Source organism: Taudactylus pleione, unplaced genomic scaffold (assembly GCF_031769625.1).
Source record: "Taudactylus pleione unplaced genomic scaffold, aTauple2 ptg000333l, whole genome shotgun sequence".
In the NCBI taxonomy this organism is placed as follows: Eukaryota; Metazoa; Chordata; class Amphibia; order Anura; family Myobatrachidae; genus Taudactylus; species Taudactylus pleione.
Genome location: NW_028284734.1, coordinates 8,966,257 through 8,993,831, shown reverse-complemented (window position 1 = coordinate 8,993,831; position 27,575 = coordinate 8,966,257). Strand labels below are relative to the sequence as shown.

Here is a 27,575-nt window from a genome sequence, read left to right as displayed (position 1 = left end):
CCCTCCGTTACCACTCAGGAACTCCCCTAACATTTCTGATACTGGTTTTTCAAATCTGTACTGTGACTTTGTACATACAGAATCGGGGCACATGTGCGGTGCGACTCATACACGTGCGACTCAAAAACATTGCTCCACCATGTCTGATATGCTGCCGCGTGCGACTCACAATCAGCCCCATAGCGATGGATTAATATTGGGTGTTTAGCACTGCACATGGTCTGGAGCCGAGCGCTGACGATTCCCGGCGTTCTAGAGTCTTATGCTTCTCAGTGGCGTCTCCACTTGTGGCTTACATAGCGTCACTGTGTGGGCACAGAGGTTTGCACATAGGCTAAGGATAAGGATAATGAGGGTGTGCTGAGGTCATGTTGACAGAACTACGGGCTGAGCAGAGTTATGCATATACAGAAATCCATGTGTCTTAAGACAGATCTTCTGCACCAAGTATAGGACTTGTGCCAGTGCACATTGATAGTGCGAATAAGGGCAGGGTGGTTATTTAGATACATACAACTCAGCATATGGGTGAATGTCTGCATATAGGGCCTGAATCTGAGTCACACGCAAAAGCATACGCAGCAGTGTCTATTGGAGGTCACCCGCCTGCGAGCTTATGTAAATGCTGCTACAAACTCCTTCCTTTGTGTACATCTGCTCGGCCTCATGTGCATGGTCTGAGACGCCTACTTTTAATTACCGTGCACGCTGTAATACCGATTGGTACATCCTTATACGCCACCATCAGTCGCACCAGCGAAACTTGCACCAGTCCTGTGGCAGGTGCAGGTTTTCAATCAGACCACGGCCTCCTATGTTTGCATTGTGTGCACTACTATCCACCTCCCAAATGATGTCCCGGAACGCCCATCGCTTTTCTGCCACATTTCTGATTCCATCTGACCTAAACACAACAGCACCGTTGTGCATATACTCTGTGTAACGCAGGCACCATAGGGGTTTTCAGAATTTTTTGCGGATGCGTAGTTGCAAATAATCACTGTATGTGACTATCAGCGCTGTGTGCTGATTGCGTGCGACTCAGAACCAGCCACTTAGTTCCAAGCGTGGAATTAAATCTTGTTGAGCAAACCCGTGCGCCAAACCAAGTACTTGACATCACAAGGTGGTAAAAATGGCTTTGCGCTGTGTAATTTAATGTGATATTTGTAGCTTGTATTCAAGTACGACTTTCATCTTGATATTTTTAGAGTGCATCATTCACAACTATTCCAAACAATCAAGACGTACCAACACCAGGTAAGAGGCATGTTACCAATACCAGTTATGAGGCATGTTACCCATACTTGCCGACATTCAGCTCCCTCCTTCCGGGAGTGGCACCCGATAATCCGGAGGCTCCCGACCAAATTGGGAGGGTAGGCAAGCCTGATGTTACCAATACCAAGTAAGAGGCATGTTGTTAAAGAACATTTCAACAAATTCTGCTTTGAAAGATTTTACAAGGGGATGTCTCTTTATAGTCAGCGCCTTCTTTTTAGGAAGGTCTTCCCTTATGTGCTCACATAGTGGAGGCAATCTCACCTGAGGTTCCACTGTTATCAGACATGAGGGCCTAATTCAGATAATCCCACCAGCAATCTAAGTGTTTATATGCGGCAGATGGGATGCCAGCTGTCCATATACCGATGCCGGAATCCCGAACGTCCAGACCTGGGTAAGTATGTTAGTTTAACCGGAATAGGGTGGTTAGATTTAGGCACATCGTGGGGGAGATCAGGGATAGGCACCCCCCCCCCCGGAAAGGATTAGGGTTAGGCTACGGGGAGGGGGGTTTAGGGTTAGGCACCACTGGGGGGAGATTAGTATTAGGGACCCCCTGGGAGGGTTAGGCTAGTTTAGGGTGTGCAGGAAGGGGGGGAGGTTAGGGTTAGGCACTACTAAGGGAGGGTTAGAGGGGGGAGAGGTGGAGGGTTAGGGTACTTTTCTCCCTGTCGGGATCTTCAGTGATCAAGCTTCTGTCTATTCAGCCGCCGGCATATCATACTGATCCCACATACATACAGTATATACTGTGTGTATGTATATATATATATATATATATATATGTAAAAATATTTAATGTGTGTATATATTAGGGGTGTGCACCGGCCACTTTTCGTGTTTTGTGTTTTGGTTTTGGATCTGGATCTTTCTTCGTGTTTTGGATCTGGATTGGTTTTGCCAAAACCACCCTTCCGTGTTTTGGGTTCTGGGTTTTGTGTTTTGGATCTGTATTTTTTTTAAAAAAAGCATAAAAACAGCTAAAATCACAGAATTTGTTGGTTTCTCTGCTCCTATGCTATTATTAACCTCAATAACCTTAATTTCCACTCATTTCCAGTCTATTCTGAACACCTCACACCTCACAATAGTGTTTTCATGTCCAAAAGGTTGCACCGAGGTAGCTGGATGACTATGCTAAGCGACACGAGTGGGCGGCACAAACACGTGACCCATCTAGGAGTGACACTGCAGTGGCAGACAGGATGGCAGTTAGAAAAACTAGGCCCCAAACTGTACATAATGCAAAGAAAAAAAAGAAGTGCAAGATGGAATTGTCCTTGGGCCCTCCCACCCACCCTTATGTTGTATAAACAGGACATGCACACTTTAACAAATCAATCATTTCAGCGCCAGGGTCTGCCACACAACTGTGGCTGAAATGATTGGTTCGTTTGGGCCCCCACAAAACAAGCTGGCAATTAATGTGTCCCTGCACAAACTGGCTCTACGGAGGCAAGATGTCATCCTCATCCTCCTCATCCACCGATTCCTCACCCTCTTCAGTGTGTACATCCTCATCCTCACAGAGTATTAATTCGTCCCTGCTGGAACCACAGGTCCCTCTGTACGTTCTGGAGGCTGGTCTCCCTGGAAGAGTTGATAATTCATTTTATGAACATCATCTTCTCCACATTTTGTGGAAGCAACCTCCTACGCCTTTCGCTGACAAGGTTCCCGGCTGCACTAAACACTCTTTCGGAGTACACACTGGAGGGGGGGCAACTCAGGTAAAATAGAGCCAGTTTGTACAGGGACCTCCAAATTGCTTCTTTTTCCTGCCAGTACAGGTACGGACTGTCTGACATGCCTACTTGGATGCTGTCACCGATGTAATCCTTTAACAGACAGACGCACGCTTGTCGCTGCTGCTTTGAGGATTCAAGTGCGGCTACAGCCCACACAATTCACAAAGACAGAAAAAAGAAGAAGAATATTTTAATTGTTTGTGTAGAACACTTTGAGGTGTCACCACCCTTTAACAGACAGACGCACGCTTGTCGCTGCTGCTTTAAGGATGCAGGTGCGGCTACAGCCCACACAATTCACAAAGACAGAAAAAGAACAATATTTTAATTGTTTGTGTAGCACACTTTGAGGGTGTCACCACCCTTTAACAGACAGACGCACGCTTGTCGCTGCTGCTTTAAGGATGCAGGTGCGGCTACAGCCCACACAATTCACAAAGACAGAAAAAAAAGAACAATATTTTAATTGTTTGTGTAGCACACTTTGAGGGTGTCACCACCCTTTAACAGACAGACGCACGCTTGTCGCTGCTGCTTTAAGGATGCAGGTGCGGCTACAGCCCACACAATTCACAAAGACAGAAAAAAAAGAACAATATTTTAATTGTTTGTGTAGCACACTTTGAGGGTGTCACCACCCTTTAACAGACAGACGCACGCTTGTCGCTGCTGCTTTGAGGATGCAGGTGGAATCTAGACGGGATTTGGAACCGAGGACACACTACCTCCATCAATTGTCTAAATCCCACTGCACTAATGTCGGATACCGGACGCACGTCTAACACCAACATAGCAGTCAAGGCCTCAGTTATACGTTTTGCTTCAGGATGACTGCTGTCGTACTTCATCCTCATCGCTAGGGACTGTTGGAGGGTCAATTGTTTAGTAAAAGTAGTGATGTTCCTACTTCCTCTCTGGGATGATGAACAACTCCCAGCAGCAGCAACAGCACTAGGAGGAAGAGATTCTTGATCTTTCCCTATTTTATTTTTATCGGAGAAAGTTTGGTCCTCCATTTATGTTATATTGATATATATACGTGCGGCTAAAGCGCACACAAACACAGAAAATATTATTTTATTTTTGCTGGAGAGTAGTGCACTTTGTGGGTTACACCACCCTTTAAGAAATGAGCCAGCCGGCTCTTTACTTATGGGACACAGGCGCACGCTTGGCGCTGCTCCTTTGTTGATGCACGTGCAGCCACAGTGCACACAATTCACAAACACAGAAAATAATTTTTTTTTTGGTTTGGACTGGAGTGTACTTTCGGGGGTTACAGCACCCTTAACGGTCAAGCCAGCCGGCCCTTTACTTATGACACAGGCGCACGCTTGGCACTACTTTGTTGATGCACGTGCGGCTACTGCGCACACAATTCACAAACACAGAAAATAATTTTTTTTTGGTTTGGACTGGAGTGTACTTTCGGGGGTTACAGCACCCTTTAACGGTCAAGCCAGCCGGCCCTTTACTTATGACACAGGCGCACGCTTGGCACTACTTTGTTGATGCACGTGCGGCTACTGCGCACACAATTCACAAACACAGAAAATATTTTTTTTTTAGGTTTGGACTGGAGTGTACTTTCGGGGGTTACAGCACCCTTAACGGTCAAGCCAGCCGGCCCTTTACTTATGACACAGGCGCACGCTTGGCACTACTTTGTTGATGCACGTGCGGCTACTGCGCACACAATTCACAAACACAGAAAATAATTTTTTTTTTGGTTTGGACTGGAGTGTACTTTCGGGGGTTACAGCACCCTTAACGGTCAAGCCAGCCGGCCCTTTACTTATGACACAGGCGCACGTTTGGCACTACTTTGTTGATGCACGTGCGGCTACTGCGCACACAATTCACAAACACAGAAAATAATTTTTTTTTGGTTTGGACTGGAGTGTACTTTGGGGGTTACAGCACCCTTTAACGGTCAAGCCAGCCGGCCCTTTACTTATGACACAGGCGCACGCTTGGCACTACTTTGTTGATGCACGTGCGGCTACTGCGCACACAATTCACAAACACAGAAAATAATTTTTTTTTGGTTTGGACTGGAGTGTACTTTCGGGGGTTACAGCACCCTTAACGGTCAAGCCAGCCGGCCCTTTACTTATGACACAGGCGCACGCTTGGCACTACTTTGTTGATGCACGTGCGGCTACTGCGCACACAATTCACAAACACAGAAAATAATTTTTTTTTTGGTTTGGACTGGAGTGTACTTTCGGGGGTTACAGCACCCTTAACGGTCAAGTCAGCCGGCCCTTTACTTATGACACAGGCGCACGCTTGGCACTACTTTGTTGATGCACGTGCGGCTACTGCGCACACAATTCACAAACACAGAAAATAATTTTTTTTTTGGTTTGGACTGGAGTGTACTTTCGGGGGTTACAGCACCCTTAACGGTCAAGCCAGCCGGCCCTTTACTTATGACACAGGCGCACGCTTGGCACTACTTTGTTGATGCACGTGCGGCTACTGCGCACACAATTCATAAACACAGAAAATAATTTTTTTTTGGTTTGGACTGGAGTGTACTTTCGGGGGTTACAGCACCCTTTAACGGTCAAGCCAGCCGGCCCTTTACTTATGACACAGGCGCACGCTTGGCACTACTTTGTTGATGCACGTGCGGCTACTGCGCACACAATTCACAAACACAGAAAATATATTATTTTTTTAGCACTTGGGGGGAGCACCCCTGATGGACAGAGCACCCCCTGGACAACACTACAGCACTCCTTTAGGACTGGGACACTGCACAGGACTTTGGAGTGGACACAGCCCCTATGGAGAACTGACTGCACAACACAGTCCAGCCAGCCCCTATGGACTTTGAAGTAGTGGACACAGCCCCTATTAACAACAGCAGCACAGCACAACACAGCCAGCCTGTATGGACTTTGAAGTAGTGGACAACAGCAGCACTTCACTACACTACACTACACAGCCCTAACTCCCACCCTCCCTCTTCACTGTCCACAGCCGAGTGAGAAAATGGCGCCGACGCGGGTACCTTATATAGGATCCAAAACCCGCGAGACTCGGAAGGCGGGATGATGACGTTTTGCCTCGATTTCAGATCCGAGTCAGGCGGGAAAAGTCGAGCCTGACTCGGATCGGACTCGGATCGGGGGGGCTCGGGGGGGTTCGGATTTCAGAAATCCGAACCCGCTCACCCCTAGTATATATATATATTTACAAACAACACAGGACCGGCACTCATCAAAAATATAGGCAGCTTTGCCGGGTGCCCCCACAAAAATATATATTTACACATATATACAATATACACACACATGTACACGCACATATATATTGTACACGTACAAACATATACATCCTATATATGCATTCATATACATACATGTTATACATATATATACATACACACATATATATATATATATATATACACACACACATGCATATATATCTATATACATACATACATACATATATATACACATGCATATATACAGTACATACATATATATATATATATATATATATATATATATTGTACACATAGGTCCCAGTGCCTTCAAATTCAATAAGTAAAAAAATAAAAGTTGCATGTCTTACTGCACGGCCATGTTCCTCTCTTCAGAAAACAACGGCAATCCCTTCCTCCCGCCCCTTTCTTCCTGTAGCCTGCCAGTCTCTGAGCCGCAGGCTACAGCTTCACAAGTCATTGGACAGCTGAGCCGTCGCTCAGCTGCCTAGCACCTCTCTGCGGAGCCGGCGGCTGTGACGGCAGTCACTGCTGTTAGGCAGGTGCTCGATGTGTGCGCAGGTGATCGGATCACTATAGAGATCCGATCTCTGACAGGGGGGGCCTCAGAGAGGGGGGTCCGTGGGTACTTACCCCCAGTGCTCCCCCCTTAATCCAGCTCTGGGGGCAGCGTAGCATCAGCAGAGCCCTGGAATGCCCCTAGACATTCCAGTCGCCCTAGGCATTAGCTTAGAATGCCTATGCCTAGGGCTGGCTCTGGTTTATGTACATCTCCTCGATGGTGTGAGATCTGCGCATGCAGTGCCCAGGAAAGCAGCGTTGCAGAAAACAAAGGCGTGTCACCCTCGTTTCCTGGGTTTTCTGAAGCCTGTGGCTGCCTTGACAGATGCAGCTTCACTGACTTCAGCAGCGTGAATTCCCCAGTCATCCTGAGTATACTGTGGGTTACTCAGATGAGCGATGTCCACGCAAATGATCTGATGCTGTGTCTTTGGACGCAGCAGCAAATCAGAGAAGCCGGCAGGAGGCTTTTATTTGCACACGATGCCTGCTGCGGCATTAGCATTTTATCACATTGCCACTGCGAACAAAGACACAGCGGCTGTGGGCTAAGCGTACAGCTCTGAATCACACCCTAGAGAGCTGTGTGTGACAACTAACATGTGGGAGCAGTTGTCAGTGTGGAGGAAGTAACCCCGTCAGGAGATTTGTAGTGAATGTGGCACATAATTGCTGCTCCCGGTGCCTACAGTATATCATGTAATACATTTGATAGTTAAAAATACATGAATTTATTTTGGGGGAATTAGCAATTCATCTTTGTAACTAGGTTATGTAGGAATAGAACCATAAATAACTAAATACTTAATACATTTCATACATTTACAGTGGGAAAAGTAGTATTTCTTTGGTTAAAATAGTATATATGTATATTTGTTCCATTAATTAGTTGGACAATCATTTTCACTAAAAAGGGGTGTATCCATAATGGGTGCAGGGCATACTTGCCGACATTCAGCTCCCTCCTTCCGGGAGGGAGCTGAATGCCTGCATACAGTGGGGGGTGAGGCTGGACAATGGCGCCATATTGGGAGCGTGGCCGCACGATCGCGTCATCGTGGCCACGCCCCCTCTCTGCAATGCCGAAAATTAAAGGCATTGTGAATCAGGGGGCGGGGCCACGATGACGCGATTCATCCCTGCTGCAGGGATTTCTATTAGTAGTCCGGGACAGGCACTAAGCCAGAATCTACTGCCGTACCACCCGCCGTGACACCATAAGAGAGAGGAGGGGGCCCGCACTGAGGGCCTGATTCACTACGGATCGCAATTCTGCTTATATGCATGCACCGCAGTTGCTAATATCAGCGGTGCTATTTAAATGTTTGCATTCACATTGTGATCACAGGCAGACAGGACGCAACGGCGTTGATACGCACTGGCACGCCAGCGTTCACCTTGCCACCACCCACAAACGGCACTTCCTGTCAATCACTGTGCTATGGGTCTGCGTGACCTTTGAATTGCAATTGCTAGTTTGCGCATGAGCAATGCGATGCATGCGCAGTAGCAACAATCAACCGATTGCGTGCGTATTAGCAACTTTGTTCCTTGCTGAATCAGGTCCTGAGTCTGCACACGGGTCCCCTCCTCTCTTAAAACGCCCCCTGTATATGTGTATAGGTATAGTAACTGAATTTGTTATTAATGACAAAATATATATAATTGGCATGTTTGTATATACAGTATTTATGTATGTGTGACGCATATATTATCAAGATGTAAAGGTGAAAGTGTATCCCCAGAGTGGCGATTGTGGTAATTAGGGAGGCCAGTGCGAGCCCTGGCGGAAGTTTCCAGAAGGATTTTGTGAGAGGGAGCATAAAGCTGGCCACAGACATAGCGATGTGCTCACGATCCGACATCGTGTACGATTTGGCGTGAACTCTCCATGGGAGCACCCCGGCAGCAGGGCTGTCTCTTCCATTGGGCTTGCTGGGCAGTTGCCCAAGGGCCCGAAGCTTCAAGGGGCCCGCCAACCCGCCCCCCTGCAGCTGCGGCCAGTTGGTACATTTTTTATATTCTTAAAAGCACTGTATTCCATATCATAGTATGATATGGTATTATTGCAGCAATAAGCCCCGTCATACTGAGATTTTGTCATGTTACAATTATAGGATTGCGCAGTTTTTTTATATTATTGCCCCGGGGCAGTGTGAGAGACATGACTGCTCATACATGGCAGCCTATTTCCAGTGCTGCAGCTGCTGTGGGATATTGATTCACTTGTGGGGATCTAAAGGTTTCATTTTATTGACCATTGAATTTTTTTTCCCGTGAATGGGTGGGTAGGGGCCCCAGTGCATTGCTTTGCCCAGGGCCCACACTGCTGTTAAGACAGCACTGCCCGGCAGTCGTGAGCACGATTTGGTCCAAAAACCTGCAAATTTGACTTCCAATCTCACGATCCATCGGATCGTACGAGTCGTGAGTTTCATCTTGAGTTTCCCAAAACAAGAGAAGAGGCTCTTCATGATTGGTGAGAAATTTAAATAATAATAACAAAGGGAGGGGCTAGCCATGGTGTATAAAAAGCAGCCACCATTTTAACCCTGTGCACATTCTGCTCTGCTACTAGTGAGGTTAGGTTTATATACTAGCTGAAACCTGTACATTGCTACTGTGCTCTGTTTTGTATTTGGTTTTTACCTTTTACAAAGTGTGTTATCTACCTGCAAATGTGTGCAACTGCATTCTATCGTGTTCCTGAATTCTGTGCTGATGCATCCGTATCAGTATAAAGCGTTGGTCGCCCAAGCTGGGGTCCAGGTGATCCAGGAGAGGGCCCAGCGAAGGAGGAGAACATGCTGGACCAAAGAGTGGCTGCAGCAAAGGGATACCCGCTCTCACATGTCCCTGCTGATGGAGATCAAGGACAATAACCCGGATGACTATCGTAACTACCTGCGCATGGATGACGCCACCTTCCAGGAGTTGCTGACTATTGTGACCCCCCACATTCGGAGGCAAGATACAAGGTGGTGGAGGGCAATCCCTGCTGAAGAGAGACTGGTGGCTACCCTGAGGTACCTGGCTACAGGAAGGTCATTTGAAGACTTGAAGATTGGGACACACATCTCACCTCAGTCATTGGGCGTCATCATTCCAGAGCCCTGCAAGGCTATCGTTAAAGTGCTGCAGTTTCAGTATTGCAAGGTATGTTAAAAAAAAACAACACACTACACATTTGTTTCTTGTGAAAGAAAAAAAGACTGTGCTGCATAGCAGTCATGAACATTTGTGTGGCAAGAACACAACACTATGTAATTGTAAATATATTACATAAACATGTGTACAAACAGTACAAAACAGCATTATCACCAAATTTTATCAATCCCAATAGGTAGCCTGCTGTATGCTATACAGCGGGTCAGACACCAGAACAGGCCAAAACACAAATGGCACAAGTACACATTGTGGCCCTGGCTTCCAGCAATCTGTACTTGTGCCTTGTCCAATTGGTGTCATCACCACTATATAGCATACAGCGTACACCTATTGGGAGTGATGAAATTTGGTGATAGTACAGGCAACATAAATAAAAAGAAAAAAAAACTATAACCAAATTTTATCAATCCCAATAGGTAGCCTGCTATATGCTATACGGTGGGTCAGACACCAGATTGAACAGGCCAATACACACATGAAACAAGTACACATTGTGGCCCTGGCTTCCAGCAATGTGTACTTGTGCCATGTGTGTAGTGAACTTGTCCAGTTGGTGTCATCACCACTATATAGCACACAGCGTGCACCTATTGGGAGTGATGAAATTTGGTGATAGTACAGAAGAAGAAGCAAAAAAAAGCAAGAGTAATACGGCAAATCCTCCTCTGCATCCAGCAGAGCATTGTAAACGGTGCGGCTTGTGGTTGGGGTGCTGGGTGGGGGAGTAATCTCCAACTGGGCTGGGGGGTGCCTAACATAGGCATTTGGAGCAGGGGAATAAAGCATAGGGTCAGTAATATAGGTGGAGTCGTGCAAATTACTGTTGAGGAATCGAATGAGAAGCTCATAGACGAGCCTATGGAAATTTTTGGAAGTTACCGTATCCATTTTTCTCATTTGACTGTCAATGTGAGCAGTAAAGTCGTCAATAGCATCAGGGGCTTTTTGAAGAATGCTTTCTGCTTTTTGTAGAAACAACTCCTCCTGTTCTGTGAGTTTTTGCTTTTTTTTTTTAGGGGTGGTATCGAGGAGGATGATGCTCCTGGTTCAATGGGTGTGGCCATTGTGGTGAAGTTTTCCACCTCGCTGTCCCCGATCAAAGTGAGGTCCGGCATGATGGACAAATCAGGATCTTGGGTGGGAGTCAATATAGGGAAAAAAAAATATTAAAGTTATGTTTATCTAAAAAATAATTTTTCTATATTTGCAGTTTCCAAACACCGTGGAAGAGCATTGCTGAGCAATTTGAACAACGTTGGAATTTCCCTAACTGTGGAGGAGCCATCGGTGGAAAACACATCCGCATCAACCCACCTGCCAACACCGGATCATATTCTTACAACTACAAAGGCTTCTTCAAGATCATTCTCATGGCAGTGGTGAATGTCAACTATGAATTTTTGTTTGTGGATGTCGGCAAGAATGGCCGTGCTTCAGATGGTGGGTCCTTTAAACAGACTGATTTCTACCAGAAACTCACCAACAAAACCCTCCACTTGCCATCACTGGACGAGACAAAGCACGGCCCAAATTACGTTATTCTTGCAGGCGAGGCTTTTGCATTACATGAAAATGTGATGAAGCCATTTACACAGAGGGGCCTGACCAGAGAGAAGAGGATCTACAACTATCGTCTATCCCGGGCACGGCGCATTGTGGAAAATGCGTTTGGAATACTCAGCAACCGGTTCCGCATTTTCCACACCACCATAAACCTACATATGGAGAAGATAGATTGGGTCGTGTTGGCGTGCTGTGTGCTACATAACTTTCTGCAAAGGAAAACTACAAAGCGAGGACCATTCCCAGCTAGACCAGAAGATGTAGGACCAACGGAGGAGATTGCCCAGTTTACATCAGTGTCTGCACCGACAAATGCAACAACATTAACAGCATGTGCCAAAGAAGTGAGGGAGGAGTATATGGCCTATTTCAATGGACCAAGTGCGGTGCCATGGCAGGAGGGCTATCTGTGAGATAAATGACTACAGTGGACAACTGTGATTGAGTAACAAAAAAACTTATGAACTGTGGACCTCATTCAGAGTCGGTCGTTGCGGCCGCTCAGTTGTACGCCACCGGTGTTCGCTAAACTGCGCATGCGTAAAATTCGCAATGCGTGTGCGCAAACTAGCTATTACGATTAGAAATTGCTTTCTCCTTGAACACAGCCAGGTCGTTAGTTTGAGTGACTGGATGAGGCGTTTGTGAGTGGTAACAGGGGAAGGTGCTTGTGAACGGGGGAGTGGAGATCCAAACACAGGCGTGCCTGACTATGCAAAAGGCGTTTTATGGGAGTGCATAATTAACTAAGTAGTGTCATGGCACATATGACATGGGAGCTTTTTACACTGACTTGATCGTAGTGCTTAAGAAAGGGTATGGTCAACCTTAAGCTCTACGACCAGCTCCGATGGTTCCCGATGGTCTCGATTAATCCTTAGCCCAGAGATGACGTGAAATGCGAACGAGAAGGGGGCGTATTTTTAGTCTCACGGCTGCATTCTCCCCTCGCTCGTCCAGCTAATAATCCCATTTTAACGACGCAACTTGCGAGCGCTTCATTTGCATATCCGGCCCTTTTTACCTTACGACCGAGTGGCCGCAACGACCGACTCTGAATGAGGTCCTGTGTCTCTACTTACCAACAAATCCTCAGATGGTGCAATCACTTCTGCCGCCTCCTGGTCTCCCTCTCGCTCGGCCATCAGGACCACTGGCTGGCGTTGTGGCTCTTGTTCACTTATACAACTAATAAGGTCATAGTACCAGAGTGTTGGGTGGTACACGTCGTTACTGCCAGCCCCGGAACTTTTGGACTCATCAACTTTTCGCTTTTCTTTGATATACACGGTACGCAGATTCTGTATTTTGTGCCGTACTGCTTTAAGGTCAGCATCCGCAATGAACCATTTTGTATATTCCAAAAGGACATTCAAAGCAGCCAATTTTGCCGACTTGTGGTGGTACTGTTGACAGGATATCCTCTAAAGGCACTCTTTTTCTGGGAGGATCTCTAGGAAACCGGTAACAAATTCCCATTCACTATCCACGGACATTGCTAGGAGGAAAAAATAAGGACATTTTAATAATCTACAAATGTGAATTGTTTTGTAAATTTTTCATGTATATTTTTACCTTTTTCAAAATTTTTGTATATTTTATGTTTTTTTGTTTTTTAATATTATATTTGTCCAGGAATGTTTTGTGTTTTTATATGTATTGTAATCAGTTTTTTTTACAGGAATGTTCTGTTTTTATATGTATTTTAATATGTTTTTTTACAGGAATGTTCTGTTTTTATATGTATTTTAGTCAGTTTTTTTTACAGGAATTTCTGTTTTTATATGTATAAAAACAAATTTTATATATGTATCGGTGTTGTTGTAATTTTTTAATAATTGTTGTTAAACTAAATTTTTTAACATATATTTATAAAATTTTTGAGTGATTTTTTAATGTGAGGTTATTTTATATGTGTCACGTCACATTGGTGGGTAGGTGGGTGGCACACATTGTTGGGCAGAGGGAGGTTAATGCATGGCCCAGCCACTGCCTGCCTCATTACAGCGGGTGGTGGCTGGGCCATGCATTTATAAATGGCTGGCACACATTGGTGGGTAGGTGGGTGGCACACATTGGTGGGCAGTGGGAGGTTAATGCATGGCCCAGCCACCGCCCGCTGTAATGAGGCGGGCAGTGGCTGGGCCATGCATTTATAAATGGCTGGCACACATTGGTGGGTAGGTGGGTGGCACACATTGGTGGGTGGCACACATTGGTGGGCAGTGGGAGGTTAATGCATGGCCCAGCCACCGCCCGCCACATTACGGCGGGCAGTGGCTGGGCCATGCATTTATAAATGACTGACACACATTGGTGGGTAGGTGGGTGGCACACATTGGTGGGTAGGTGGGTGGCACACATTGGTGGGCAGTGGGAGGTTAATGCATGGCCCAGCCTCCGCCCACCTCATTCCAGTGGGCGGTGGCTGTGTCATGCATTTAGAAGTGGCTGGCACACATTGGTGGTCAGTGGGGTTGCATTAAATACAGTACCAATACTCACCAATCTGCGGTAATCCTGCAGGCTCTATCGTGCTTTCCTTTTCCACTCTGCACGATGCTGCACAAGATGGCGATTGGGCGTGTCCAGGGCCATGTCCGTCAACATTTCCAAACGTACGATACGTCGTGAGTAAAAAAAAAAACATCACGATTTGGATCAAATAGTGTCCCTGATTGGCAAATCTGGCTTACAGCATGCCAGATCTGAAGATGCAAGGTGCGACGAGCGGGGACGCGCATCGGCATCGTGACCGGGAGTAGAACTTCACGATTTGGCCATATTTTACACAATTTGTCCTCACTATTCGTTGAAATCGTCCAAATAGGGTAAAAAATCGCCATGTGTGTGGCCAGCTTTAGGTAGGGAAAACAGTTGGATGTCACATGACCTGGTCAGTGAGTGTATAAATACCGCTGCTTTAACTACCGCAGTCAGGGCCTAATTCAGACCCGGACGGTATTTGCAGTCCGTTCGCAATTGCCGATGGTTACTAATCTAATCTGCGCATGCGTATGCATCGCAGTGCGCATGTGCGAACTACACTGTGCAATCACAGATCCCTCGCTCGCCCAGCAAAACCAGCCCAGCAGAGTGAGTGACAGGAGAGGCCGTTTATGGGTGGTGACAGGGGCAGTCCAGTAAAAACGGAGGGTTGGAGATGCGAACGCAGGCGTGCCCGAGTGTTTCAACGCCATTTTAGAGGCTTGCATAATTAACAGGCAGTGTCATAGTACACGTCACGAGCCATTTTATTCCTCTGTTTTCCTGGCAATGCTTGCGGTATAAAAAAGCAACCACAAGCACTGTGTTCACATCTGACAGTGGTCGATGTACCAATGTTTTCATTAACTTCAAGGAGATGACGTGGGGCAGTGGGCGTCTCTGCATATGCGCCGCGTCACTTTCAAATATTTGCATAGGCATCATGCGAGCGTACACTCATAGCCACAGTGTCAGAATCAGGCCCTCAGTCTGGAGTTTCCTCTCATGAGTCTGTGGGCCTGATTCAGAGCCGCTCGTAAGCGGCCGCTCGCTCCGAGCGATGTTCGCACATCTGCGCATGCGTATGGGTCGTATCGCGCATGCGCCAACCAGTCATTGCGGTCGGAAATCGTGTGTCGCAAAATAGCGAGTGCCTGCTAATTTGAGTGACAGGATGAGGCGTTTGTGGGTGGTAACAGGGGAAGGTGCTTGAAAACGGGGAGTGGAGATCCGAACGCAGGCGTGCCAAACGGTAAAAACGGGCGTTTTAAGGGTGTGCATAATTAACAAAGCAGCGTCATCGGCCACGTCACTTGGTTGTCTCTTAGCCTGAACTGTTCGTATGATTGCGGTAGGAAAATCCAACCACAAGCACTGCGAGCAGTTCAGACGCCTTTCGATGTACTCAATTAATCTAATAAATAGCAGAGATGATGTATGAATGATGCGAACGGCCAGGGGGCGTCTTTACAAAATAGCGAGCGCATATTTTGTTCGCTCGCTCAGACATAGAGGCGTCAACAGACCGCAAAGAGCGAGCGCTCTATTTAAATATCCGGCCCCTTTTTCTGAACGAGCGACCGCAAATAGCGTCCGGCTCTGAATGAGGTCCTGTGTTCCCAGCGCAGCATTGCATCGATTTAAGTATTAATTTAATGCACATTTATGATACATCTAAATATCTATATAGGAGACATTTTGACTGATTTTCTCAGATTCCTCATGTGGTTTTGAACAGAGGAGAATTGTCCTTATTTTTTACAGTAGATAGATAGATAGATAGAAAAAACTTACAGGATTTAGGACCACTATAGTAAAATATACCACTCAGCCTATGATGGGGTACACACATTGACTGACACAGACTCACACATACACCTCTATCACTAAAAAACATGACTGCAGCAGGCAAATAAATACAGCCAACATGATTTATTAAAGACCCCCTACCCCCAGTAGTGCCCCTTAAACAGTGCCCCTAGTAGTGCTCCTCAGGGCCGTAACTAGGGTGGTGTGACCAGTGCCATGGCACAGGGCACCGCAGGGCAGGGGGCGCTGTTTGGGCCTCTCAATTTTCCTGTTTATTATCATTCTGACTTGTAGCTTCCTCTTCTTTTATCCCCCAGCATCTCCTGGCCTCCCCTATGTCTTCCCTGGCCATTCCCCATGAGGCCATTCCTCTTTTTTAGGTGCACTGTCTCATGTCCCTATTTAAAAAATGGTGTGGGGGGGGGGGTGCCAATGCTCTCTCTGGCAAAGGGCACCAAAAAGTCTAGTTGCAGTTCTGGTGCCCCTTATACAGTGCCCTCAGTAGTGGTCCCCCTATGCTGTGCCCTCAGTAGTGCCCCTTATATAGTGCCCCCAGTAGTGGTTCCCCCTATGCAGTGCCCCCAGTAGTAGTCCCCGCTATGCAGTGCCCCTTATATATAGTGCCCCCAGTAGTGGTTCCCCCTATGCAGAGCCCCCAGTAGTGCTCCTTATATAGTGCCCCCAGTAGTAGTCTCCCCTATGCAGTGCCCGCAGTAGTGGTCCCCCTATGCAGTGTCCCTTATATAGTGCCCCCAGTAGTAGTCCCCCCTATGCAGTGCCCCCAGTAGTGGCCCCCTTATGCACAGCCATTTACATAAATAGGACAAAGACACACACAAAAAAGAAAAACAACACTTACCTGAATCCTCGTGCCTGCCGCACCCACCACTGTCCGCTCCTCCATCCTCCCGGCCCGCTCTGCACTTACTAAAAGTAAAATTACCACTCTCTATAGCTAAGGGGATAGGTGGCTACTGTGTCACGGAGCTCAATTGACGAAGCCTAGTCAGGTGAAATGCGTGTCTTGTCGGGAGCCTCCTTTGTCTAGACACTGCCGCTGTGCACTCATGGTATCAGGTATTTCATTTACTTTCAACGGATACACGGACTGCACTGCCTCATCCAATGTTCCCACTGCGCTGTATTGACACATCAGTGGGGTGAGTTGCGCTGTTTGCAGATCCCTTCTATTCGCTATCCTTTCAGATGTGTGCAGGACGCTATTGACGCTGGCCAGCTATTCACTGAGAGATCTCTCTCACTATTCCGGTGCTGGCGATTCTTTGACTACCCTGCTATCACCACTATTCCTTTGGCTATTATTCTCAGGCACTCTCAATCTCCCACTGTCCCACTGGTATAGCCTGCACTTATATATCAGGCTTATAGTGGATGAATATGGGAGAATAGTAGATGCCAATTATTACACTATATTATACCCTCATGGTACATGCGGTGGGTCTGCTCATGTCCCATTCACTACATCTGTATATGGGACACAGAAGCCACCTATCCCCTTACCTATAGTGAGTGGTAACTTTACTTTTAGTAAGTGACAACCTCACACTTGTATGTTATACCTGATACATTACTATTTTCATACCCTATGTCCCCGCTTGCCTCAATTTGCATTTAGAGATATTGTTATTTGAGGACACAGGTTTTCACAAAATCAGTACCCTGATATATGCTGACATGTGGTTATTGATATTTATCTATTATATATTTTACAGATTGTAACCTCTAAGATATTTTCTCCTTCATCCACTAGGGGACACTGGAGGACTTTAAGACAGTGGGGTATAGACGGTGCTGAGTGGAGCTGGCACTTTAAATTTAAATGAAGTGTGACTAGCTCCTCCCCTCTATACCCCCCTATAGGCCAGTATTAGTTTGTGCCCGAGTGGGAGCAGGTCACAAAAAAGACTTCTCCTACTCTAAGGGCTAGGATCGTTTTTAATAAATAGAAACTGAGGACAGACGGGCAGTAGCTGCAACTGCCTGTCTGCTACGCGGGACGCTGCTGGAGGGGACCCACTCGCATGTGCATGCACTTAGCCTGGGGTCCCCGACACCTGAGACCTCAGTCTTCAGGGGGGGGCCACATGCTGCTGCGTGCAGCGCGCATCGCGGACCCCCCACAGTCAGAGCCGCACTGGCAGCAGCAGCAGCAGCAGCAGGAAGCCTCCACAGCTCCAGCGCGTCTCAGGGCAGCCAGCTTATTACATTAGGCGGCCCCACACAGTCAGATCCGCGCCGGCGGCACAGCTGGCTCCCTGATTAGCAGGGCAGCCAGCTTAGGGCTGACAGAGGCGGGCTCACAGGACCTCCCAGAGAGCGTGCCGACGGCAGTAGAGCCAGCGCGTCTCTCGCTCTATGTACAGCTGGCTCTGTGATTAGCAGGGCAGCCAGCTTAGCAATGTCAGAGGCGGCTTCTCAGACCCCCCACAGAGCGCGCCGGTGGCAGCTCAGCCACCAGCGCGTCTCTCTCTATGTACAGCTGGCTCCCTGATTAGCAGGGAAGCCAGCTTATGGCTAACAGAGGTGGCTTCCTGTGCGCTCCGGCTCCCTGCACAGTGGCAGTATATATATATATATATATATATTAGGGGTGAGCGGGTTCGGATTTCTGAAATCCGAACCCCCCCGAGCCCCCCCGATCCGAGTCCGATCCGAGTCAGGCTCGACTTTTCCCGCCTGACTCGGATCTGACATCGAGGCAAAACGTCATCATCCCGCCTTCCGAGTCTCGCGGGTTTTGGATCCTATATAAGGTACCCGCGTCGGCGCCATTTTCTCACTCGGCTGTGGACAGTGAAGAGGGAGGGTGGGAGTTAGTGCTGTGTAGTGTAGTGTAGTGTAGTGCTGCTGTTGTCCACTACTTCAAAGTCCATAGGGGCTGGCTGTGTTGTGCTGTGCTGCTGTTGTTAATAGGGGCTGTGTCCACTACTTCAAAGTCCATAGGGGCTGGCTGGACTGTGTTGTGCAGTCAGTTCTCCATAGGGGCTGTGTCCACTCCAAAGTCCTGTGCAGTGTCCCAGTCCTAAAGGGGTGCTGTAGTGTTGTCCAGGGGGTGCTCTGTCCATCAGGGGTCCTCCCCCCAAGTGCTAAAAAAATAATATATTTTCTGTGTTTGTGAATTGTGTGCGCAGTAGCCGCACGTGCATCAACAAAGTAGTGCCAAGCGTGCGCCTGTGTCATAAGTAAAGGGCCGGCTGGCTTGACCGTTAAAGGGTGCTGTAACCCCCGAAAGTACACTCCAGTCCAAACCAAAAAAAAATTATTTTCTGTGTTTGTGAATTGTGTGCGCAGTAGCCGCACGTGCATCAACAAAGTAGTGCCAAGCGTGCGCCTGTGTCATAAGTAAAGGGCCGGCTGGCTTGACCGTTAAGGGTGCTGTAACCCCCGAAAGTACACTCCAGTCCAAACAAAAAAAAAATTTATTTTCTGTGTTTGTGAATTGTGTGCGCAGTAGCCGCACGTGCATCAACAAAGTAGTGCCAAGCGTGCGCCTGTGTCCCATAAGTAAAAGGCCGGCTGGCTTGTCCGTTAAAGGGTGCTGTAACCCCCGAAAGTACACTCCAGTCCAAACCAAAAAAAAAATTATTTTCTGTGTTTGTGAATTGTGTGCGCAGTAGCCGCACGTGCATCAACAAAGTAGTGCCAAGCGTGCGCCTGTGTCATAAGTAAAGGGCCGGCTGGCTTGACCGTTAAGGGTGCTGTAACCCCCGAAAGTACACTCCAGTCCAAACCAAAAAAAAAATTATTTTCTGTGTTTGTGAATTGTGTGCGCAGTAGCCGCACGTGCATCAACAAAGTAGTGCCAAGCGTGCGCCTGTGTCATAAGTAAAGGGCCGGCTGGCTTGACCGTTAAAGGGTGCTGTAACCCCCGAAAGTACACTCCAGTCCAAACCAAAAAAAAATTATTTTCTGTGTTTGTGAATTGTGTGCGCAGTAGCCGCACGTGCATCAACAAAGTAGTGCCAAGCGTGCGCCTGTGTCATAAGTAAAGGGCCGGCTGGCTTGACCGTTAAGGGTGCTGTAACCCCCGAGAGTACACTCCAGTCCAAACCAAAAAAAAAATTATTTTCTGTGTTTGTGAATTGTGTGCGCAGTAGCCGCACGTGCATCAACAAAGTAGTGCCAAGCGTGCGCCTGTGTCATAAGTAAAGGGCCGGCTGGCTTGACCGTTAAAGGGTGCCTTTAACCCCCGAAAGTACACTCCAGTCCAAACCAAAAAAAAATTATTTTCTGTGTTTGTGAATTGTGTGCGCAGTAGCCGCACGTGCATCAACAAAGTAGTGCCAAGCGTGCGCCTGTGTCATAAGTAAAGGGCTGGCTGGCTTGACCGTTAAGGGTGCTGTAACCCCCAAAGTACACTCCAGTCCAAACCAAAAAAAAAATTATTTTCTGTGTTTGTGAATTGTGTGCGCAGTAGCCGCACGTGCATCAACAAAGTAGTGCCAAGCGTGCGCCTGTGTCATAAGTAAAGGGCTGGCTGGCTTGACCGTTAAGGGTGCTGTAACCCCCGAAAGTACACTCCAGTCCAAACCAAGAAAAAAATTATTTTCTGTGTTTGTGAATTGTGTGCGCAGTAGCCGCACGTGCATCAACAAAGTAGTGCCAAGCGTGCGCCTGTGTCATAAGTAAAGGGCCGGCTGGCTTGACCGTTAAAGGGTGCTGTAACCCCCGAAAGTACACTCCAGTCCAAACCAAAAAAAAATTATTTTCTGTGTTTGTGAATTGTGTGCGCAGTAGCCGCACGTGCATCAACAAAGTAGTGCCAAGCGTGCGCCTGTGTCATAAGTAAAGGGCCGGCTGGCTTGACCATTAAGGGTGCTGTAACCCCCGAAAGTACACTCCAGTCCAAACCAAGAAAAAAATTATTTTCTGTGTTTGTGAATTGTGTGCGCAGTAGCCGCACGTGCATCAACAAAGTAGTGCCAAGCGTGCGCCTGTGTCATAAGTAAAGGGCCGGCTGGCTTGACCGTTAAAGGGTGCTGTAACCCCCGAAAGTACACTCCAGTCCAAACCAAAAAAAAATTATTTTCTGTGTTTGTGAATTGTGTGCGCAGTAGCCGCACGTGCATCAACAAAGTAGTGCCAAGCGTGCGCCTGTGTCATAAGTAAAGGGCCGGCTGGCTTGACAATTAAAGGGTGCTGTAACCCCCAAAGTACACTCCAGTCCAAACCAAAAAAAAAATTATTTTCTGTGTTTGTGAATTGTGTGCGCAGTAGCCGCACGTGCATCAACAAAGTAGTGCCAAGAGTGCGCCTGTGTCATAAGGGCCGGCTGGCTTGACCGTTAAAGGGTGCTGTAACCCCCAAAGTACACTCCAGTCCAAACCAAAAAAAAAATTATTTTCTGTGTTTAGCCGCACGTATATATCAAATCGATATAACATAAATGGAGGACCAAACTTTCTCCGATAAAAATAAAATAGAGAAAGATCAAGAACCACTTCCTCCTAGTGCTGAAGCTGCTGCCACTAGTCATGACATAGACGATAACATGCCATCAACGTCGTCTGCCAAGGCCGATGCCCAATGTCATAGTAGAGGGCACATACAATCCCAAATGGCAAAGTTCAGGAAAATGACCTTGAAAAAGACATTTAAATCAGCTGAAGAGAAACGTAAACTTGCCAATATGCCATTTACGACACGGAGTGGCAAGGAACGGCTAAGGTCGATCCCTAGTATGTTCATGACTAGTGGTTCAGCTTCACATGACGATGGAAGCCCTCCTCCCACTAAAAAAATCAAAAGAGTTAAGCTGGCAAAAGCACAGCGAAGAACTGTGCTTTCTAAGAAGATATCACAAATCCCCAAGGAGAGTCCAAGTGTGGTGGTGGTTGCGATGCCTGACCTTCCCAGCACTGGACGGGAAGAGGTGGCTCTTTCCACCATTTGCACGCCCCCTGCAAGTGCTGAAAGGAGCACCCACAGTCCACTTGCTGATATGCAAATTGAAGATGTCACTGTTGAAGTACAACAGGATGAGGATACTGGTGTAGCTGGCGCTGAGGAGGAAGTTGGCGAGGAGGATTCTGATGGTGATGTGGTTTGTTTAAATCAGGCTCCGGGGGAGACAGTTGTTGTCCGTGGGATGAAAAAGCCCATCACGGTCATGCCTGGGCAGAAGACCAAACATTCCACCTCTTTGGTCTGGCAATATTTCTATCCAAATCCGGACAACAACTGTCTTGCCATATGTACCATATGTAAAGGTGAAATAAGTAGGGGTAGGGACGTCAACCACCTAGGAACATCCTCCCTTATACGGCACCTGCAGCGCGTTCATAAAAAGTTACTGTCAAGTTCAGAAACTTTGGCTAAGACCGTAAGCAGTCCAGGGACACCTAAATCCCGTTGTCCTGTTGTATCCAAGCGCCTGCAAACCACACCGTCAACTCCCTCCTCGTCAATTTCCTCCTTAGTCAGGATCGGAAGTAGTCCTGCAGGCCATGTCACTGGCATGACTGACTCTCCTATCCGGGATTCCTCTGGAGGATCCTGCATTGCTACGCCTACTGCTGCCGCTGCTGCTGTTGCTGCTGCTGGGAGTCGTTCATCATCCCAGAGAGGAAGTAGGAACACCACTACTTTTACTAAACAATTGACCCTCCAACAGTCCTTAGCGAGGAGGATGAAGTACGACAGCAGTCATCCTGAAGCAAAACGTATAACTGAGGCCTTGACTGCTATGTTGGTGTTAGACGTGCGTCCGGTATCCGCCATTAGTGCAGTGGGATTTAGACAATTGATGGAGGTAGTGTGTCCCCGGTTCCAAATCCCGTCTAGATTCCACTTCACTAGGCAGGCGATACCGAGACTGTACAGAAACGTCAGAAAAAGTGTCCTCAGTGTCCTGAAAAATGCCGTTGTACACAATGTCCACTTAACCACGGACATGTGGACAAGTGGAACAGGGCAGACTAAGGACTATATGACTGTGACAGCCCACTGGGTAGATGTATCACCTTACGCAGCAACAGCAGCAGCGTCACCAGTAGCAGCATCTCAGAAACGCCAGCTCGTTACAAGGCAGGCTACGCTGTGTATCACCGGTTTCAGTAAGAGGCACACCGCCGACAACCTCTTAGAGAAACTGAGGGAAATCATCGCCCAGTGGCTTACCCCACTTAGACTCTCCTGGGGATTTGTGATATCTGACAACGCCACCAATATTGTGCGGGCATTACATCTGGGCAAATTCCAGCACGTCCCATGTTTTGCTCACACAATAAACTTGGTGGTGCAGAATTTTCTGAAAAGCGACAGGGGCGTGCAGGAGACGCTTTGGGTGGCCCGAAAAATTTCTGGCCACTTTCGCCATTCAGCGACTGCGTGCCGAAGACTGGAGCGCCAGCAAACACTCTTGAACCTGCCCCGCCATCACCTGAAGCAAGAGGTTGTGACGCGGTGGAACTCAACCCTCTATATGCTTCAGAGGATGGAGGAGCAGCAAAAGGCCATACAAGCCTATACATCCACCTATGACATAGGCAAAGGAGGGGGTATGCACCTGACTCAAGCGCAGTGGAGAATGATTTCCGTGTTGTGCAAGGTTCTCCAGCCCTTCGAACTTGCCACACGTGAAGTCAGTTCAGACACAGCCAGCTTGAGTCAGGTCATTCCCCTCATCAGGCTTTTGCAGAAGCAGCTGGAGAAAGTGAAGGAGGAGCTAAGACGGAGCGATTCCGCTCGGCATGTGGGACTTGTGGATGAAGCCCTTCATTCGCTTTGCCAGGATTCCAGGGTGGTCAATCTGTTGAAATCAGACCACTACATTTTGGCCACCGTGCTTGATCCTAGGTTTAAAGCCTATGTGGTGTCTCTCTTTCCGGCCGACACAAGCCTGCAGAGGTGCAAAGACCTGCTGGTGAACACACTGTCAGCTGAAGCGGAACGTGACACGTCAACGGCTCCTTCTTCATTTTCTCCCGCAACTGGGGCTGCCAGGAAAAAACTTAGGTATCCTAAGCAACCCGCTGGCGGTGATGCAGGGCAGGCAGGACCAAGTTTGGACATCTGGTCCGGACTGAAGGACCTGGCAACAATTTCTGACATGTCTACTGTCATTGCATATGATACTGTCACCATTGACAGAATGGTGGAGGATTACATCGGTGACAGCATCCAAGTAGGCATGTCAGACAGTCCATACCTGTACTGGCAGGAAAAAGAGGCAATTTGGAGGCCCCTGTACAAGCTGGCTCTATTTTACCTGAGTTGCCCCCCCTCCAGTGTGTACTCCGAAAGAGTGTTTAGTGCAGCCGGGAACCTTGTCAGCGAAAGGCGTAGGAGGTTGCTTCCACAGAATGTGGAGAAGATGATGTTCATCAAAATGAATTATCAGCTCTTCCAGGGAGACCAGCCTCCAGAAGGTACAGAGGGACCTGTGGTGGTGGATTCAAGTGGGGACGAGTTAATACTTTGTGAGGATGAGGATGTACACACTGAAGAGGGTGAGGAATCGGTGGATGAGGAGGATGAGGATGACATCTTGCCTCCGTAGAGCCAGTTTGTGCAGGGACACATTAATTGCCAGCTTGTTTTGTGGGGGCCCAAACGAACCAATCATTTCAGCCACAGTTGTGTGGCAGACCCTGGCGCTGAAATGATTGATTTGTTAAAGTGTGCATGTCCTGTTTATACAACATAAGGGTGGGTGGGAGGGCCCAAGGACAATTCCATCTTGCACTTCTTTTTTTTCTTTGCATTATGTACAGTTTGGGGCCTAGTTTTTCTAACTGCCATCCTGTCTGCCACTGCAGTGTCACTCCTAGATGGGTCACGTGTTTGTGCCGCCCACTCGTGTCGCTTAGCATAGTCATCCAGCTACCTCGGTGCAACCTTTTGGACATGAAAACACTATTGTGAGGTGTGAGGTGTTCAGAATAGACTGGAAATGAGTGGAAATTAAGGTTATTGAGGTTAATAATAGCATAGGAGCAGAGAAACCAACAAATTCTGTGATTTTAGCTGTTTTTATGCTTTTTAAAAAAAAAATACAGATCCAAAACACAAAACCCAGAACCCAAAACACGGAAGGGTGGTTTTGGCAAAACCAATCCAGATCCAAAACACGAAGAAAGATCCAGATCCAAAACCAAAACACAAAACACGAAAAGTGGCCGGTGCACACCCCTAATATATATATATAAAGAATGTACTGGGTAAAGCGCCCGTTTACAGAACGGCGCTAGAATGCAGGGGGCGGAGCTTAGCTCCGACTTCCCTCTCCTGCCTCCCATCAGCCTCAGCTTTTCTCTGCAGAGTGCTGGCAGCCATTACAGGGTGAGGCAGCGCTGGACAGCCTACGGACCTGTATGTATCACAGCAGGGGTTTAGGCGGATGTAAAGTGAGCGTTTTGGAGCATAATAATAATTAATACTTTCCCTGGCGTTCTGGCTCTGCTAGGAGCGCCGTTGTGGGCAAGGGTGACTTTCTCCAAACTCTCTGTACCCCAGTATATTCTGTTTTTCTTATCCTGTCACTTAACCTCTTTGTGTTTTGTGTGGGGTCTGTATGTAGCATGACTGGCAGGTCTAAGGCTTCGCAAAAGTTATTAACTGCAAAAAGTGTGGAGTAAAATTTACACAGGGATAGTCATCTACCTCCAGATTGTGTGACGGTTGTTATACGGATCAACAATCTGCAGAGATGTCAGAACCACCGTCTTGGACGCAGGTTACATCTGTTATGTCCTCTCTCTCGGCTGAACTGGAGGCTTCTCGCAGAGAAAGAGAGGCTTACAGGTCAGCTGCTACAGAGGAACCAGCATGGGCGCGAGATCCCTAGCTGTTTCTATGGAGGGGATTTCCAAAGCCATGACAATGGCCTCCGCTCCGCAGGTCTCTAAAAAGAGATTGTTACCCTCAGTCCTCCATTGGGATGACCCAGAGGAGGAGGAGGATATGCCCGAATTAGAAGAGGGTGAATATGCCCCAGATTTGCCTAAAGCAGTGTTAGCTAACCTTGACACTCCAGCTGTTATGGAACTACATAACCCAGCATGCACTGTTACAGTTTTGCTATTAGGGCACGCTAAAACTGTGGCAGTGCATGCTGGGATATATAGTTCCACAACAGCTGGTGTGTCAAGGTTAGCCAACACTGGCCTAAAGAGCCTCTGGAGTCTGATCCTGAACAGGTATCAGAGGGAATAGAAGCCTTGATTGCTGCAATACGACAGGTATTGCACATACAGGAAGAGGACTCAGGTCCTGCAAAACAGTCTTTCTTTCTTAAGAAACAAAGACAAGCTACGGCTTTCCCTATATCGGAAGAGCTGGATTCTCTTCTAACGATAGCCTGGGAACATCCAGATAAAAAATGTCAGATGTCCCGGCGTTTATTATCTTTTTACCCTTTTCCAGCAGATAATAGAAAGGCTTGTGAAACTCCCCCTACGGTAGATTCATCTGTATCGCGATTGTCAAAAAAGACTATGCTCCCTGTTCCTGGAGTCACGTCTTTAAAGGACATGTCCGATCGGAGACTGGAGAGGACTCTTAAGTCCATTTACACCGCTGCAGGGGTGACTCTTCGTCCAGCGATCGTTAGCTGCTGGACTAACAAGGCTATCGAAATTTGGGCTAAGCAATTGGTGGATGGAATGAAAGATCAACTACCTGTGGAGGAACTCATTCCATTAGCAGAACATATAGGTGAAGCGGCAGCTTACCTTGGAGAAGCGTCTAAGGATGTTTGTTCTATTGCCTCCAGAACTTCAGCTCTGGCAATTTCAGCACGGCGGGCGCTGTGGCTCAAAACTTGGCAGGCTGACGCGGAATCCAAAAAGGCTGTGGAAGCACTTCCTTTCACTGGACATGTACTATTCGGGGCAGAACTAGATAAATGGATATCTCAGGCTACTGGAGGTAAATCCACTTTTCTACCATCTGCAGCTCCTCCACCTAGACGATCTTACTCAGGACCTTTGTTTCAGTCCTTTCGGGCACCGGGTCGTTCACGTGGTCGTTTCAGAGGATCATCAGCGTCCCGTGGTACCAGAGGTCGGGGTAGAACCACAGCCACCAGAGGGTCGAGTCTACAGGAAGTTAAGTTCACTTCTAAACCCAGTGCATGACGGGCTTCCCTCTCACCTGGGGGACCCCAGAGTGGGAGCGCGTCTTCGGGACTTCAGCGAGGTCTGGACGGAAACCTGTGCGAATGCTTGGGTCCGAGATCTAATAATTTGGGGCTACAAGCTAGATTTCCAACTGCAACCCCCAAATCGTTTTTTTACCACAGGTTTGCCAGTTTCCAACGACAGAAGTGTGGTCTTACAGAAAGCAATAGACAGGCTTCTGTCCATGAAAGTGGTAATCCAAGTCCGCAGTCATCAGAAGGGAAAAGGATTTTACTCCAGTCTTTTTGTCTTTCCGAAGCCGGACGGTTCGGTCAGACCCATTCTAAACTTAAAGGATCTCAATCCATATTTATGGATCTTCAGGTTCAAGATGGAGTCTCTTCAGTCGTAATTGCAGGCTTGGAGGAGGGCGAGTTCATAGTATCTCTAGATATCAAGGATGCCTACCTGCACATTCCCATTTGGCCACCTCACCAGGCTTCCCTGAGATTCGCAGTTCGGGATTCACATCTCCAGTTTCAGGCCTTGCCCTTCGGCTTATCTTCGGCCCCACGGGTATTCACAAAGGTTATGGCTGTGATGATGAGTCTCCTTCGGAAACAAGGAATCACT

The 27,575-nt window shown here is 47.6% G+C and overlaps 2 protein-coding genes across 2 annotated transcripts in view; both read left to right on the top strand.

The window, feature by feature from the left end:
* Window positions 1-27,575, top strand: part of LOC148509029 (baculoviral IAP repeat-containing protein 1a-like) — an 89,083-nt gene that overhangs the window by 21,609 nt on the left and 39,899 nt on the right. Inside the window, 1 exon segment of the mRNA XM_088443701.1 lies at window positions 1,212-1,260. Coding sequence (XP_088299827.1) covers window positions 1,212-1,260 — 49 coding nt within the window.
* LOC148509030 (lamina-associated polypeptide 2-like) lies at window positions 1,650-26,960 on the top strand. The gene is made up of 2 exons (XM_088443717.1): window positions 1,650-1,678; window positions 26,129-26,960. Exons 1-2 carry the CDS (start codon window positions 1,650-1,652, stop codon window positions 26,958-26,960), a joined length of 861 nt encoding a protein of 286 aa, XP_088299843.1.